This window comes from Leptodactylus fuscus, chromosome 11 (genome assembly GCF_031893055.1).
Source record: "Leptodactylus fuscus isolate aLepFus1 chromosome 11, aLepFus1.hap2, whole genome shotgun sequence".
In the NCBI taxonomy this organism is placed as follows: Eukaryota; Metazoa; Chordata; class Amphibia; order Anura; family Leptodactylidae; genus Leptodactylus; species Leptodactylus fuscus.
Genome location: NC_134275.1, coordinates 59,246,018 through 59,263,159, shown reverse-complemented (window position 1 = coordinate 59,263,159; position 17,142 = coordinate 59,246,018). Strand labels below are relative to the sequence as shown.

General features: G+C 46.0%; 3 protein-coding genes across 3 annotated transcripts in view; 1 reads left to right on the top strand and 2 right to left on the bottom strand.

The window, feature by feature from the left end:
• BRWD3 (bromodomain and WD repeat domain containing 3) overlaps positions 1-17,142 on the bottom strand; it is a 356,261-nt gene that overhangs the window by 123,386 nt on the left and 215,733 nt on the right. The window lies entirely within an intron of this gene.
• On the top strand, positions 2,854-5,323 carry GPR174 (G protein-coupled receptor 174). Its single transcript, XM_075259763.1, has 2 exons — positions 2,854-3,950; positions 5,084-5,323. The coding sequence occupies exons 1-2, from the start codon at positions 2,958-2,960 to the stop codon at positions 5,321-5,323; spliced, it is 1,233 nt and encodes a 410-aa protein (XP_075115864.1). The 5' UTR covers positions 2,854-2,957.
• ITM2A (integral membrane protein 2A) lies at positions 12,576-15,556 on the bottom strand. The gene is made up of 6 exons (XM_075259811.1): positions 15,389-15,556; positions 14,935-15,069; positions 14,622-14,804; positions 14,221-14,331; positions 13,976-14,126; positions 12,576-13,668 (listed from the first exon to the last, which is right to left on the bottom strand). Exons 1-6 carry the CDS (start codon positions 15,464-15,466, stop codon positions 13,583-13,585), a joined length of 744 nt encoding a protein of 247 aa, XP_075115912.1. The 5' UTR covers positions 15,467-15,556; the 3' UTR covers positions 12,576-13,582.

The window sequence follows — 17,142 nt, the reverse complement described above, 5'->3', positions numbered from 1 at the left end:
ATATAACTACTATAATACTACTCCTATGTACAAGAATATAACTACTATAATACTGCTCCTATGTACAAGAATATAACTACTATAATACTACTTCTATGTACAAGAATATAACTACTATAATACTACTCCTATGTACAAGAATATAACTACTATAATACTGCTCCTATGTACAAGAATATAACTACTATAATACTACTCCTATGTACAAGAATATAACTACTATAATACTACTCCTATGTACAAGAATATACCTACTATAATACTGCTCCTATGTACAAGAATATAACTACTATAATACTACCTCCTATGTACAAGAATATAACTACTATAATACTACCTCCTATGTACAAGAATATAAGTACTATAACACTGCTCTTATGTATATGGATATAACTACTACCACATTACTTCTCTTTTTTGTGTTTTCATGACCTTTCTGTTTCTTTCTTCCTTTTGCACAGTCTTTACATTTTTTCTGCTTCTATTTTTTTCAGTTTTGCATGTTCTGTTGGGGGCTTTAGTCTTGCAGTATCCTCATATTTTTTGATGTTGAGGGTTGGGTTACTGTCCTGCAGCAGGTGTAATGAGGGGATTTCTGTGGTGTCAGGGTGCATCCTCCCCCTTCCCGCCGTGCAGCATCCTCCCCCCACCCCCAACCTCCTGACTTGCTGTGTAAACTTCATGTAAAGTAGTGGAAATAAAACTGCTGGAGGGGAAGTCCAGATGTGGGCGCTCTGTGCACTGCTGCTCACTGTGTGCCTGTAGCGCGGGCTCTGCGGAGTTTGTCCCCATCATCTGCTCCACGAGTTACCAGGGACCAGAACCACGGATAATGTCCCATCAGCCCCGTGATCCAAGGATGATACAATGTAGGAGCTTTGACTGGTCGGGAGGGTTTTGTCTCTGGGGGTTAGTCTGTGGACTTTTTGGGGTGTCGTTAAAGGGGTGCTGGAATGGGTGGGGTTTGAGGCTTTGGGGTGTGGCTTGCATCCTGTTTTTCCATGTAGGGTGTGTGTGAAGGATTTGTATGTGTAGGTGTTGCGATATTCTGGTGGGATTGGAGTAACATAGTTGGCCAGTACTGGTCCTAAAGGACATCTTTAGAGGGTGGGGGATTGGAGGAGGTAGAGGACCCTCCCTCTGGACCCCCTCATGGTCCAAGTATCTGTCCTGGGTCTAACGCTGGAGGTGAAATGGCTGAATCCAAGGAATACGCGGTGGGCGTAAAAAGGGCCCCTTGTCCTAGACTTAGGTATTACTACCCATGATGGAGGAGTGTAGTGCTCGTTCTAAAGACTAGTGATTGGATTGTATCTCACTATAGGACTGGGCCACCATTGCACCACGGGCGCCTGTGCACATGTGTGATATATCCCCTACACAATCTCCTGCCACTTTTTATTAGACCTTGCGGCCCATGTATTGGTGTCGCCTTCTCTGGCGAGCCCTGCGACTATACTGAAAGCGACGCCACTTTTTAAAGTTTGTGTGTTCCACCATTTTCCAGATTTTTTCTGGTTGTCAGTGAATGGGAACCTTCTTGTTTACAGTCAGGACCTTAAATCTTGTCTTGGCCCAATATTTCTCACAACTGAGGGTTTGTAACAACGTGTCAGGGGAAACATGGCTGTAGTATAAATGTCTCTCCTGTCCTGCAAACTTCATAACACTGACACATTGTAACCAGCCCTCAGCTGTAAGTGCAGGATCATGTCATCCTCTAAAAAGAGCATTCTCAATCGCCATGCTTTACACTTCAGGCATCGGCTTCTTCTAGTGCAATGTCTGTGGGTGTCACACAGTTTGTAGTCCTGTAGATTTGTCACTCTGCCTCTTCCTCCATGCTTTACACTGTGGTTTCCCCTAGTAATGTGCTGACTGTGGATGTCACACGGTTTCTGCCCTTGTGGTCACATGACTCTGTCTTGTCTGTCCGGAGCACATTGTTCCAGAAGTCCTGCTGTATAAGGTACTGAGGTGTACCATCTAATCTTCTGATGTCTCTATGGCGCCCCCTGTAATGTCATGTGGGGGAGTTCAGTAGATCTTGAGACCTCCAGAGATGTACATGTGAGGCTCTTACTTTTTCACGTCTCTGGCTTGAGGTGCACTGGGTTTCTTGTGAGGATGCGGTTCAGTCATGTGATCGGCGTTTCCAGGAGTGCACTTTCTTATGTAATATGGTGTTATATCACATCTTGATATTATCTGCAGCCGCACTGCGCAGACTGAAAGGTGTGGGGGTCACTTTAAGACGGCGAGAGGGAGGGCTGGGGTTTCCACTGGCCGTCATGTGAGAAACAGAAAATTTCCTAAATCTTTACATTAAATATAGAAATTGCTTAGAAGTAAAAGAGGAAGTGTCGCCTGCCGTCGGCCAGAGACGTGTCCATGGCCCAGCTGTCGGCACTCATTAACCCCTTATCATCAGTGATCCGAAAATTTGTCCTAATACTTCTCACCTCTCTTCTGGAGCCCAAGACAAGAGAGAGCCGCATACTATATACACTGTATAGTGTTCAGTGACAGCAAGCAGAGATCTAGAAAGTGGCAAAGAACCGACACGCAACGTCCTATTGTATTAGTCTGGAGCTGGCCCTTTAATGTGAATATTTTTGGGGTGTTTATAGATTTTGTGAATGATTTTAGCCGTGTTCATTGATGTCAGTGTCGCATTCTGTTCATAGTTGTGACCTTCACTGACCTCTACGTTTTCTTTCTTCCAGGTCTATGTTTGCAGTCACAGTGAAGATGGCGGCACAACGATTGTGACCGGATAAATGGAATTAAAGCAAATCGTAACTTTGCAAAACTGGAAATATTATAAATATAAGGCCCTCGAAGTAAGCGACATGAAGTGTTGGGGGATGCAGTAAATCCCAGGACCTCAGCCATGATTATCGGGATTTTGGTGAGCTCACGCTGAGACTCCTAACGCTGATCCCAGTGCAGGGAAGATGCAGAATGACACCAATGTCACAGACGCCTGTGATGTGGATGGGCGTTTCCTGGATTACCTGTACGCCATCACCTACACCGTCATTCTCATCCCCGGACTGATCGGGAACGTCCTGGCGCTGTGGGTATTCTACGTGTACATGAAGGAGACGAAACGCGCCGTTATCTTCATGATTAACCTGGCCATCGCTGACTTACTGCAGGTGCTGTCGCTGCCGCTGCGGATCTTTTATTACCTGCACAAGTCGTGGCCATTCGGACGCTTCCTGTGTATGTTCTGCTTCTACCTAAAATACGTCAATATGTACGCCAGCATCTTCTTCCTGGTCTGCATCAGCGTCCGCCGCTTCATGTATCTCATCTACCCTTTCAAATTCACGGACCGGAAGCGGCTGTTTGACATCTACGTCAGCATTGCCGGCTGGATCCTTGTCTGCATCAGTTGCCTACCATTTCCACTACTGAGGATTGGGAACGCGACAAGTAATGGTGACAGTGATTATAAATGCTTTGCGGACCTCCCCCTTGCAGACATTGGGATCACCAACTCCATCGTGACGGTGACGGTGGCTGAGTTCTTTGGCTTTGTGACTCCACTGGTCATTGTCATGTTCTGCACCTGGAGGACCGTGACTTCGCTGCGGGAGCCACATGCCGCCTCTCACGACCTTGGGGAGAAGAGGAAGGCCTTGAAGATGATCTTGACCTGTACCATCGTCTTTCTCATCTGCTTCGCTCCTTATCACTTCAGCTTCCCGTTAGATTTTTTGGCCAAGGCCAATAAGATTGCATCGTGCTCGCAGCGGAAGGCAATCCTCACTCTGCACCCCATAGCGCTGTGCCTGGCCAGTATGAACTGTTGCCTAGACCCCGTCATCTACTACTTCACCACCGATGAGTTCAGGAGGAGACTGTCCCGACAGGACTTGGTGGACGGCACCGAGCTGCAGATCTTCTACAGTAAGGACTTCATGGATCAAAGCCTCTGCAGGGCGAGTTGACAACACGCAGATGACTCAGCAGGTCATGTGATGTGCAAAGTTGTCAGAGGGTGCAAGGATGTGCCCGGTCACATCCCCTAATCCTTCGATACTCTGGCTCCTACACAGCGCATCTTCGGTATGCAGCCTCCCTGCACAGTGAATTTTCTGGACTGTTTCCCTGTGGTCTGTGACTGATGATGGGAGTTATTGGGGGCGGATGCTGGGGGCAGGAGTCAACTGAATATTACACGTTACACCGAGATGAAGGAGTATGTTGACTCTTTTCATGAGACTTCATGTATTTATTCTTCATAGTAAGATCTCTGCTCCCGGTCAGTGAATGGAAGCAGATCCAGCAGAATTGGATCCCCCAACCTGGTTTACTACTTCTCACAGTTGAGGGTTTGGTACAATGGACCAGTAAAGTAAAAACATCAGCAGCACAAACCTCTCCCTGTCCGGTCATAAGATGCTGGGAGTTGTAGTTTTACAACAGTCATGGCGGCACAAGCTATAGACCAATTGGCCTTCACTGATACATTGCAACAAGACCATCAGCTGTGAACAGGGCTATGTCAGTATGAGAAGGTTGCAGGCGTCTTCACTTTATAGGGATTTGTTTTCATAAAGATGGCGATTCATGTAATCCCAGTGCCACACAGAGACATGTGGAGCTGTTTGCAGGGTGGATGGGCATTGTGAGGATGCTGAGCTCATACCGGCCCCACCAGGAGTCAGACATACAGTTTATATTATTGTCTGAAATAGCAAACAGCTCCTGAAATCTCAGCTTCCTGGGTCCTGCACTGTGATCTGGTGCAGGGTTGTGATTCTCAACCCTTGAAATGGCTGCCACATAGGGGCTACATTATAGATTCTGTACTGTGCTCAGGAGATTCAAGGTACGCCTCTGTAGAGGATGTATGGGGTGTGTGGGGGATGAGTGCGGTTCTGGGTTCCAGGCTGACACCATCAGTATTTGCTGACACTTCTGTTCTATATCTGCAGAGGAGGAGTCATGAATTATATTTTCCCGATGGGAAAGTCGCTTCTATATTTATTGTCAGATATATTTTTTTTTTTAATAAAAGTGACCTTTACTTTCTGTGCAGTTTATATCATTGTCATGTCTTCTACTCCAGGACACAGGAGGTGGGATGTCGGTTGTAACGGACACAGGAGGCGGGATGTTGGTGGTAACGGACACAGGAGGCGGGATGTTGGTGGTAACGGACACAGGAGGAGGGATGGAGTTGGTAATGGACACAGGAAATGGGAATGCGGTGGTAATGGACAAAGGATGCAGGATGGCGGTGGTAACGGATACAGAAATCGGGATGGTGGTGGTAATAGGCACAGGATGTGTGGGATGGCGGTGGTAACAGACACAGGAGATGGGATGGATTTGGTAACAGACATAGGAGGTGGGATGGCGATGGTAAAAAAGACCTGAGACCTCGCCCTCCCTTTCCAACCACTTCTGGGGCACTGCAGGGCCCATCTCAGATGTGGATTCCTCACTAGTCTGTAGAAATGGTCAGCATAAACCAGGTACAAGATGGCTTAATTCTGTGACCAGGGGGCCCGTTGACATGAGACTCCTGCTGTGGCCCCAACCACCACTAACTAACTGATAGGAGAAGCTGCCACAGGACCGTTCTCTCCACTAACTGCAGACTGGCAGTAACAGGCCCAAACCACTACATAAGGCCGCGGTCTAAAACTGGAAAGTGCAAGAATCAGTATAAAACAGACATGTAGTGAGCACTACTCTACATATACTGTATATATATATATATATATATATATATATATATATACACTGTATATATATATATATATATATATATATATATAACCTGTATACAGTGGTGTAACTACCGCCTTAGCAGCAGAGGCAGCTGCCACAGGGCCTGGGACATTAGGGGCCTGGTGACAGCCGCTACCGCTGCTATCATTATACTCGGGGTCTTTTTGGACCCCCGAGTATAATGATCAGTGGACCGGGAGAGGTAAGAAACATAACAAACACTGTTATTTACCTCTCCACGATCCATGCAAACTTCGTCCTAGTCGTCTGACATCTCATGACCCCGGCCTGCGTCCCAGGTCATGTAACGTCTGACGTCATTGAAGATCGACTACTTCAGAGGCCGACAGCGTAGGAGACGGGAGAGTAACGGTGAGTAACAGAGTTTTTTTTTTATGTTTAATGTCGGTGTCGGTTGGGGGGCCATGTCAAAAGTTCGCCACGGGGCCCCGCCATTCCTAGTTATGCCACTGCCTGTATACATATGTATACCTGACACACACAAATATCACATCCTCAGAGTGCAGGGAACAAGCACAACTCTGCTACATCACCAGGAAAGTGTCTGCCAATGTTCTGCTGTTACATCATGTAATATTCACATAGTCACATGTAGAGCATTATGTAATAGGATTGTGACTGCAGCTCTAGATATAACTGGAGTATATGACATGATGTAACTGCAGAAACATGGACTGTGATGTAATACAGTCCTATGAAAAAGTTTGGGCACCCCTATTAATCTTAATCATTTTTTGTTCTAAATATTTTGGTGTTTGCAACAGCCATTTCAGTTTGATATATCTAATAACTGATGGACACAGTAATATTTCAGGATTGAAATGAGGTTTATTGTACTAACAGAAAATGTGCAATATGCATTAAACCAAAATTTGACCGGTGCAATAGTATGGGCACCCTTATCATTTTATTGATTTGAATTCCCCTAACTACTTTTTACTGACTTACTGAAGCACACAATTGGTTTTGTAACCTCAGTGAGCTTTGAACTTCATAGCCAGATGTATCCAATCATAAGAAAAGGTATTTAAGGTGGCCAATTGCAAGTTGATCTCCTATTTGAATCTCCTCTGAAGAGTGGCATCATGGGCTACTCAAAACAACTCTCAAATGATCTGAAAACAAAGATTGTTCAACATAGTTGTTCAGGGGAAGGATACAAAAAGTTGTCTCAGAGATTTAACCTGTCAGTTTCCACTGTGAGGAACATAGTAAGGAAATGGAAGATCACAGGGACAGTTCTTGTTAAGCCCAGAAGTGGCAGGCCAAGAAAAATATCAGAAAGACAGAGAAGAAGAATGGTGAGAACAGTCAAGGACAATCCACAGACCACCTCCAAAGAGCTGCAGCATCATCTTGCTGCAGATGGTGTCACTGTGCATCGGTCAACTATACAGTGCACTTTGCACAAATAGAAGCTGTATGGGAGAGTGATGAGAAAGAAGCCGTTTCTGCACGTACGCCACAAATAGAGTTGCCTGAGGTATGAAAAAGCACATTTGGACAAGGCAGCTTCATTTTGGAAACAAAAATTGAGTTGTTTGGTTATAAAAAAAGGCGTTATGCATGGCGTCCAAAAAGAAACAGCATTCCAAGAAAAACACATGCTACCCACTGTAAAATTTGGTGGAGGTTCCATCATGCTTTGGGGCTGTGTGGCCAATGCCGGCACTGGGAATCTTGTTAAAGTTGAGAGTCGCATGGATTCCACTCAGTATCAGCAGATTCTTGAGAATAATGTTCAAGAATCAGTGACGAAGTTGAAGTTACGCCGGGGATGGATATTTCAGAAAGACAATGATCCAAAACACCGCTCCAAATCTTCAGGCATTCATGCAGAGGAACAATTACAATGTTCTGGAATGGCCATCCCAGCCCCCAGACCTGAATATCATTGAACATCTGTGGGATGATTTGAAGCGGGCTGTCCATGCTCGGCGACCATCTAACTTAACTGAACTTGAATTGTTTGTCCAAAATACCTTTATCCAGGATCCAGGAACTGATTAAAAGCTACAGGAAGCGACTAGAGGCTGTTATCTTTGCAAAAGGAGGATCTACTAAATATTAATGTCACTTTTCTGTTGAGGTGCCCATACTTTTGCATCGGTCAAATTTTGGTTTAATGCATATTGCACATTTTCTGTTAGTACAATAAACCTCATTTCAATCCTGAAATATTACTGTGTCCATCAGTTATTAGATATATCAAACTGAAATGGCTGTTATAAACACCAAAATATTTAGAACTAAAAATGATTAAGATTAATAGGGGTGCCCAAACTTTTTCATAGGACTGTATATGTACACAGTGACTGCCCCAGAAGAATAGTGAGCACAGCTCTGGAGTATAATACAGGATGTAACTCAGGCTCAGTACAGGATAAGTAATGTAATGTATGTACACAGTGACTGCACCAGCAGAATAGTGAGCACAGCTCTGGAGTATAATACAGGATGTAACTCAGGATCAGTACAGGATAAGAAATGTAATGTATGTACACAGTGACTGCACCAGCAGAATAGTGAGTGCAGCTCTGGAGTATAATACAGGATGTAACTCAGGATCTGTACAGGATAAGTAATGTAATGTATGTACACAGTGACTGCACCAGCAGAATAGTGAGTGCAGCTCTGGAGTATAATACAGGATGTAATTCAGGATCAGTACAAGATAAGTAATGTAATGTATGTACACAGTGACTGTACCAGCAGAATAGTGAGTGCAGCTCTGGAGTATAATACAGGATGTAACTCAGGATCAGTACAGGATAAGTAATGTAATGTATGTACACAGTGACTGTACCAGCAGAATAGTGAGTGCAGCTCTGGAGTTTAATACAGGATGTAACTTAGCACTTTTAATGTGATGTATTTGCAGATTTCCGGAATGTTCTCTAAAGATTGTTCCGGGAGGTTATGTTCAGGCCCGTTTACTACAGTAACCAGCACCTGGCAAGCTGTTTATGAGACACATCTGCCTGTATGGTTCCATTGCCTGGTGGGGACGTTTCCTTGCTGTTATCTGCTGTCTGTCTTTTATGTGGTTCTTGCGGCTTCATCTCTGTTCAACTGTTTCTCAATTTTTACAGCAAGAACCCAAGTTATGAGGAAACTGAAACAAGAGTCTTTTTCTTGATGAAATGGGTTACTAAAGCGTTAAGGCTGTGACAACCCCTCACACATGATATATACCGGTGGTTGTCAGTAGTAATACATAAATAGCTGTACTGTAGTATAAGGTCTGTTGCAAAAAACATGGCGGTTCTATTGCAGGCTACATAGAGTAGCCTGAGATAGAAAGTACTGAATGACAGGCCGGGGAGCCTTCACAAGGTTCACGGCTGTCATAGCACGGGAAGCTGGAGCTGGAGCTTGCTCTGGGTGCTGGCGATCCCATGAAAACTGTCTGGTGGCACCAACGAGCCGCCAGCATAATGGGGCCTCGGTCAGCTTTAACCAAGGTGCCAGAGGGCATAATGCCCGCGATTGGTGCCAGCATTAGTGCCAGGTGTCTTTTGCACTCAGCATCTGCTGTACTAGTATGTCGGATATCGGGAAAGGGTTAAAAATCTTTTGCTGACACTCAAAAGCATTATGTGTTAAGATAAATCTAATACTTCTTAAGATGAAATCCCTTTGCTAATTGAGTTGAGACCCGATATTATCAGTCTCCCTGGGGGATTAAGCGGGTTCAAAATTGGACTCCTCACCATCAAATAGTCCTTTTCTTTAGTGGTATTATGTCCCCATACTGGCCCCAGTACACAGTATTATGTTCCCATACTGGCCCCAGTACACAGTATTATGTCCCCATACTGGCCCCAGTACATAGTATTATGTCCCCATACTGGCCCCAGTACACAGTATTATGTCCCCATACTGTCCCCAGTACACAGTATTATGTTCCCATACTGGCCCCAGTACATAGTATTATGTCCCCATACTGGCCCTAGTACACAGTATTATGTCCCCATACTGGCCCCAGTACATAGTATTATGTCCCCATACTGGCCCCAGTACATAGTATTATGTCCCCATAGTGGCCCCAGTACACAGTATTATGTCCCCATAGTGGCCCCAGTACACAGTATTATGTCCCCATACTGGCCCCAGTACATAGTATTATGTCCCCATACTGGCCCCAGTACATAGTATTATGTCCCCATACTGGCCCCAGTACACAGTATTATGTCCCCATAGTGGCCCCAGTACACAGTATTATGTCCCCATAGTGGCCCCAGTACAGTACAAGACCCTCCCGAGTATAATAGTGCTTGTGGGGCCCGTGCCGTCACTTACCGATCCTGGCCCCTGCCACGATCGATAAGTATATAGGGCCCGTCACTTACTGTAGTTACTCCAGCCGGTAACGGCCTATTAAAAAAAACCAAAAAAACGCAGCAGTAGCGGCTGTCGCCGGGCCCCTAATGTCCCGGGCCCTGTGGCAGCTGCCTCTGCTGCTTCCCCAGTAGTTACGCCCCTGAGATATGAGCCTCTAAAATCAGCGTGGTATACTTTAAATAATGTTCACTTGTTGGATCCTTCTCAAGGGGAGCATAGTAGTCTGTATTAGATAGTATATTGAGGGGCTCATTGATATACATATCCCTATTCAACACTAAAACCCCTCCACTGTTGTCTGCACCTTTTTTTTTTTTATAACTACCTTATCATTCTCACCTAAAGTCAAATTTTGTGGAGAATTGATCCACTGTGGAATTTTTCTAAATTCGGAGGAGGCTAACGCATAGAATGTTTCTATGTGTTGGCCCATATATCAGTGATGTCAGTAAAAGGGGGCGGGGCTGTGACAACCTCTCAGACATGATATATACAGGAGGTTGTCAGTAGTAACAGATGCATAGTTGTGCCTTCAAATAGGCCTTAGGGCTAGTTCACACGTGAGTATAAGGGGAGGTTTTTGACAGCGGATTTCGCGTCCAAAACCTCCCCTTATAATGGTGGTCTATGGAGACCGCCGGGCTTCTGTTCTCAGCTAGCGGCGAGCTGCTGCTAGCGGAGAAAAGAAAGGACATGTCCTTTCTTCAGGCGGAAGCCGCGCAGGCTCAGCCGCACGGCTTCCACCCCCGGCAGCTCCCTCCTATGTTGGCTCATTCATTTGAGCCGACAGCAGAGGGTTAAGCCGCGACAGCGATGGTCGCGGCGGGCGGGTTTTGACAAGAGAGAGACGCGGCTCGCCGCGTCTCTCTCTGTGTCAAAACCCGCGCGGGCAGTTCACGTGTGAACTAGCCCTTACATTCATTTCAATGGGAGTCCCTCACTTTTTTTTTTTCCCCCACTAGCGATTTTTTTCAGTTTGCGACATGCCCTATCTTCCCACGGCGTCCGCGGCTTGAGACTCACTCCCGGTTAGGCTCATTTATTTGGGCCTAATCAGGATGCGGGTGCACTCACTGCGTCAGCATCCCGTTGCGGCTAGCTGCACAGAGAATTCACACAGTGGAAAACGTTTCGGTCGTGTGAACAGACCTTAAAGTGTGTGGATTTCAGGTCTGATCACATCATTATATTATATAATAGTTGACATTAACAAAGGGCGGGGCTGTGACTTCCTGAACTGATAAGTTAAAAAAAAAAAAAAAGTGATAGGAGGAGTTTCCGGAGGGGTGGGGAAGGGGTTATATTGCTATAACAATATCCTGTAGCCCCCCTACATCTTGTATGGTATTTTCCCCTCGCTGTAGAGTTTCTCCGCCTTTGCTGATTCATCTTCACATTTTCGCCTTCTGTAGTTTCCTTTCTAGTTTTAGCTGTTGAATTAAGGAACTGAATGGTGTGATCGCTCATGAGATCAGTAGTCTTAGAGGAAGGTGTGAACAGTGTTGTGCAGATTTTGTTTCCGCTCACTTTTTATTCTTGCCGTTCACTTTGTTCCGTTGCGCAGCAGTAGAACAGATGTCATTCCATCCAGATAGTTTGCTACAATGTATCAGTCTGGAGTACAGGCTGCAGAGAGGATTGTAATAATTGAATATGAATATAGCAAACCCTCTTTTGTGATAAACAGCTCAGGATGATATCAAAAGTGTTTCCATTCAAGAGCAGGAAGCAGAGGACAATTCACAGCCTCGTGGCAAGAGCATGTAAAGATTAAGAACAAAAACCATGCAGAAGGAGAACAAGGCATTAAATGAGGAGAAGGCTCTGCTGGAGCCAACACTGCACTGTATACACAGGACAAGCACCTAGAGAGGTGGCGCCATCTGCTGGAGCTACCGCTGTACACTATATACAGGACAAGCTCCCAGGGAGGCAGCGCCATCTGCACATATACAGTGTTTAGGGCGTGGGTAATATTGGGGGGGGGGGGGGTAAAGGTCTTTTGGGGTCTCATCTTCCCCTCAGTTGGTGGCAGCTAGACACAAGGTAGCGCCTTTTGCTGCAACCAACACTGTGCGCTGTATATACAGGATAAGCACCTAGAGAGGCAGCACCATCTGCTGGAGCTACAGGGATGTACACTGTATATACACGAGACAAGCTCCTGGGGAGGCAGCGCCATCTGCTGGATCTGTACTAATTATGTATAAATATTCTCCGTTGTTACACATGTGGTTATCTGTACCGCACTATACCGCCCTATCACAGAACATATGGCCAGAGAGGATAACGCCCATCATTTGTATATTGTAGACATGGCACAGACAGCGGAGGGACAGCACCCCCTGCAGTAACCCATGGTGAAGAGCAACCATCTAGAGCTTGTTATGACCATTTCACTACCAAACTAAGAGGATATTGGGGGGGGGGGGGGGGGGGAGATAGACACAGACAAGGTGTAAAGAAACAAAATTTATTTCAAGGTCATCATTCACATCACAGCAGCAGAGCAGCATTAACCCCTTCAATCCCATCCACATCATATATTGCAAGTCCGTTTCCTCCCCCCTTACTGGTTGTCACATTATAAACACTGAAGGTAACAACTGAGCAACGACAGTCACGAATATTACAGACCCCTCCCCCACCGAGGCCCCATGCACTTGTCAGATGTAGTTGGCACAGAAGTTTTCCTCATAGTTATTGCTGGTGCAATGTGCTGCAGACTGAGGTGAGGGAGGGATCTGGGGGTGGAGGTCGAGGGGGTTTTGCACAGTGCTAATAAAGAGTGACCCCTGATAAGCAGAATCCAACCAAACACATGGCACAAACGCCTGCAGGACATACACAGGTACTGCACCCCACCATTGTCAGTGCATATAACTCTATTAAATGGACCCTCCCTAAAATATTCCCACCCCCCATTAAATGAGACTGAAGGTGAATGTTGCAGTGACTGCTGCCAGGGGGTGCTCTATACGCCACCAGGTGACTATATATGGGATACACTCTATACCCCACAATGTGATATATAGGGGGCGCTCTATGCTTCACCAGGTGATGCTACATCAGGGTGCACATATAGGGGGCGTCGGTGACAAAGTACAAAGTTCATTCGAAGAAATTTTGAGTGTCAGGAAAGCAGCAGATATACGGGTTACAGTAGCCGCACACAGAACATGCGCCAGACGCCGAGCCCTATCTAGAAGTAACGCCATGAAGCTTCTGTCACAGGACAGTGCCCGCAGCTCCACACCCGCTGCCACGCCATCATCATCATCAGGCAGCAGCTCGCGGGGACAGTGAGGTTACAGCCGCTAAATCTAGGTGAATTCCTGAGGTTTGGCGTCGCCGCGGTCACATCAGGTCCGTACAGAAGCTACAAGCAGGAGCACAGGTCAAGAATGATTATCACTGCACAGGTTAAAAGTCGAAAAGCCACCGACTCCATCACCGCTGCGCCTCACTAGCGACAGATTCGGGTCATCGTCACATACGTGTTCTCAAAGTGAATGATCTGCTTACAGTTCTCTGCTGAACGCTTCTGCACACCTGTAAACCAAACATGGAGAGCACGGTCAGAAAAACTCAGGACCCCTCCCCCTCGTCACTGACAGCAAGCAAAGATAGAGGAAATTAAGTGTACTGAAAAGTTACAGTATCAAAGTGTCATTTACAGCAGAGTGCCCCTTTAAGAAACACAGGCTCCATTCTCACCTGCAGCCAATAAAATGGGAGGGAAGGGGGTATGGAAATCCTTGTGTTCATACCAAGCATACCCCTAGAGTGGGCAAAGCTCCCAAGTGCTCAGTTCACCATATAAACAGACAAGAACGAGGTCCCCCTTTATCCATCTCACCTATGATTTGGTCCCTCCTTTGCAGTCTGTAGGTCTCCTGGCCCACACAGTGCTCGTAGATGAAGAACCCCAGCTCCGACACATCATCAATCTTCTCCGTCACCACCAGCTCCTCACGCACCAGGTACGTCTGTGGCAGGTAGGATCCAGTCTGGGATTACAGAAGAAGATATTACAGGGGACCCTGAGAAGTGGACAGGTCACTAGGGGGTTAAACATGACAGAAGGGAGGGTTACATGCATACCGCCAGCTTCATGAAGAGATCCATCAGGCTGCGGGGCGGCAAGACTACAGACGTGTTGAGATTGATGATGTAACATTTCAGCAGCTGCAGGTCCAGGTAGGCGGTGAGGAGCTGAGGAGAGAGAAGACATCATGAGCCCCCCCAAAATAACATTTCACTCACAGAAGAAGACATAAGGACCCCCCCGCCCCCCATATAAGGAAATGTCAGGATCCCCCAAAATCCATTACACCTTACACAGGAGAAACCATAAGGACCCCCCCAAACAGATCACCAAAAGAGATGATGTCAGGATCCCCCTAAATTCACCACACATAGAAGACATCAATACCCCTATATCCATCAGCAACCTCCTAAATCCACTACATTACCCCCACCCCAAAAAAAACAAAAAAACATACTCTATCAAAGTCATGGACAATGGAAGCAGAGTCCCCCTCGGAAAAGCTGGGCACAGGGATGTTGATCAGGGCCACATTGTCCTCCTCACGGATATCGGCCTCCTCAGTGACGGGCAGGTAATATGGCTCTTCATCCAGGTCTGTGTGATCAATGTAGGAGAGCTGCCCTTCAAAGGTCTTGTGCTAGAGGAGGAAAGGAAGGGTACACCATAACTGTAGCGCCCCCTATAGCCAGCAACTCTCAAACCCTGAGTCCTCCAAACCTCTGGGTAGGCTACAATGCTGCCAACTCCTCATGAGCGAGACAACTTACCCGGGGCATAAAGAACTTGTAGATGCAGGCGCCACCAACAATAAGCCCGGCCAAGATGAACGCCAGACCCAGCAGGGTGAGCAGACAGCGGCCTGTGGAGTGAGTGTCAGGCCCACTAGTGGCCACCTCAGGATCCTGCAAGCAAAACAAGACCAGGAATAAGAGGAAGAAGCCGTCGGACATTATATATACACACTATATACACACGGCGTACCCCCTGCCACTATATACACAGCACAGGAGTGACCCCTTCCCCTATTAAATACACACACATTATGTACATGGTGTTATATACAAAATCCCCCCACTATATCCATCACAGAGTTATATACAGCACCCCCCCACCACAGTGTTATATACAGGTTCCCCTCCATATATAGTGTTATATACCGGGGTGTACGTGCAGTTGCGTCTCTAGGCCTCAACCCCAGACGCTGGCCCGGCGGGCACGTACCTTGTCAGGCATGAGGCTGCAGGCATCCTTAGCGGGCTCCTTCCCGGAGAAGGGTGAACTAAAGGCAATCTTCACCATGGTGACCCGCGGGCTCCTCAGCAGCTTCTGTCTCAGGCGCCGGGTGACGCAGTATCAACAAGGCTAGCCCCGCCCACATCAGCTGGTGAGGACGGGGCGGGGCTGTGTGCGGAGTTACTTCCGGTGTAGTCTGCGGCACGTGACCCTGGCGGCCGGACCTGGCTTCAAGTTAGAGATCACTGCCCTGTCATGTGTAATATGTGGCCCCTGATCGTTATATCACCCCCAGTATATAATATGTGCTCCCCTATATATTATATAACCACAGTGTACTCCATATACCCTGAGTGTATCCCCAGTATATAATATGTGCTCCCCTATACAAAGCTAGCCCCGCCCCCTATATATTATATAACCCTGGTGTTCTATATATTCCCTGACTGTATCCCCCAGCATATATGTGCCCCCTAAACATTACATAACCACAGTGTAAGCTATATACCCTGAGTGTATCCTTCAATATATATGTGCTCCCCATATGCTTTATATAATCCCGGTGTACTCTATATACCCTGACTGTATTCTCATGTATTTAGATGCTCCCCTATAATTTATATAACCTCAGTGCACTCTATATAACCTGACTGTATCCTCCTGTATATAAGTGCTCTGCCTATGAATTATATAACATGGGTGTACTCTATATACCCTGACTGTATCCTCCTCTATATGTTTGATCCCACTATACATTATATAACCTCGGTGTACTTTATATACCCTGACTGTATCCTCCTTCATATAGGTGCTCCCATTATACATTATATAACCTTGGTGTACTCTATATACCGCCAGAACTTTGATACATTATCATAGAAGACAACAAAAACCAATGAGAATCTCTGATAAATGATTTTCCAGTAACTTTTCCTAGTTTTTCTCTCCTCTGCTCAGATATGATGCTGCAGCGGTTTAACCAGTTGTAGAAGTTCATGTTAACTCTGCTATATCTGTTATAATCTCCTGTGCAGCGCTATATACCTGGCCGTGTCTATAATATATATATACAGTATAGCCTCTGCATTTGTCCCTGATGCTCCCTAGTCTATCTCTGAGTGTCACGGTATACAGGAGCTCCTGCTACACATATATATCTTTCCTGTATGCTAATACTTTCTGTGATCAGCCGCCATATTCTGCAGGCTTTTAGGGGTAGGATGTGGATCATGAGCAGCTTCAGATCTCCAGATCATTTGTCACGGATCTTACGGCTATTGAAGTTAACATGGGGTTGTCAAAATGACACCCTGGTGTGCAGGAAGTCCATGGTCATTGTAAACTGGGGGGGGGGGGGGGATTACTAAAATAAGGAAGTTCAAGACAAAAAGACTTACAAAACTGATGACAGCATAAAATCTTAGGAAATAGCACAAACTTATCATATGTACAGTATGTAGAGAACTGAGTGATATATACAGAGCTGAGCCTATTATATATACACTATATAGAGAAGTGAGTGATATGTGCAGAGATGAGCCCATTATACATATAGTGTATAGAAACTTGAGTTATATAAGCAGTATATAGAGATCTGAGCACATGATGTATACAGTACACAGAGAGCTGAGTGATATATACAGTATATACAGATCTCAGCACAATATATACAGTGCACTATATAGAGAGTGAACCCATGACACTGTATATACAGCATACAAAGCGAGGGTACAGGAGTTTGG

Bases quoted from the DNA above. Each gene is read 5' to 3' on its own strand.
- GPR174 (XM_075259763.1), top strand. From the start codon at position 2,958: ATGCAGAATGACACCAATGTCACAGACGCCTGTGATGTGGATGGGCGT. The intron at 3,951-5,083 runs GCGAGTTGACAA...CTTCTACTCCAG, and splicing joins TGGATCAAAGCCTCTGCAGG to GACACAGGAGGTGGGATGTC.
- ITM2A (XM_075259811.1), bottom strand. From the start codon at position 15,466: ATGGTGAAGATTGCCTTTAGTTCACCCTTCTCCGGGAAGGAGCCCGCT. The intron at 14,332-14,621 runs GTATGTTTTTTT...CTCTCTCCTCAG, and splicing joins TTGTCCATGACTTTGATAGA to CTCCTCACCGCCTACCTGGA. The intron at 13,669-13,975 runs GTGAGATGGATA...TTTGGTTTACAG, and splicing joins AAGGAGGGACCAAATCATAG to GTGTGCAGAAGCGTTCAGCA.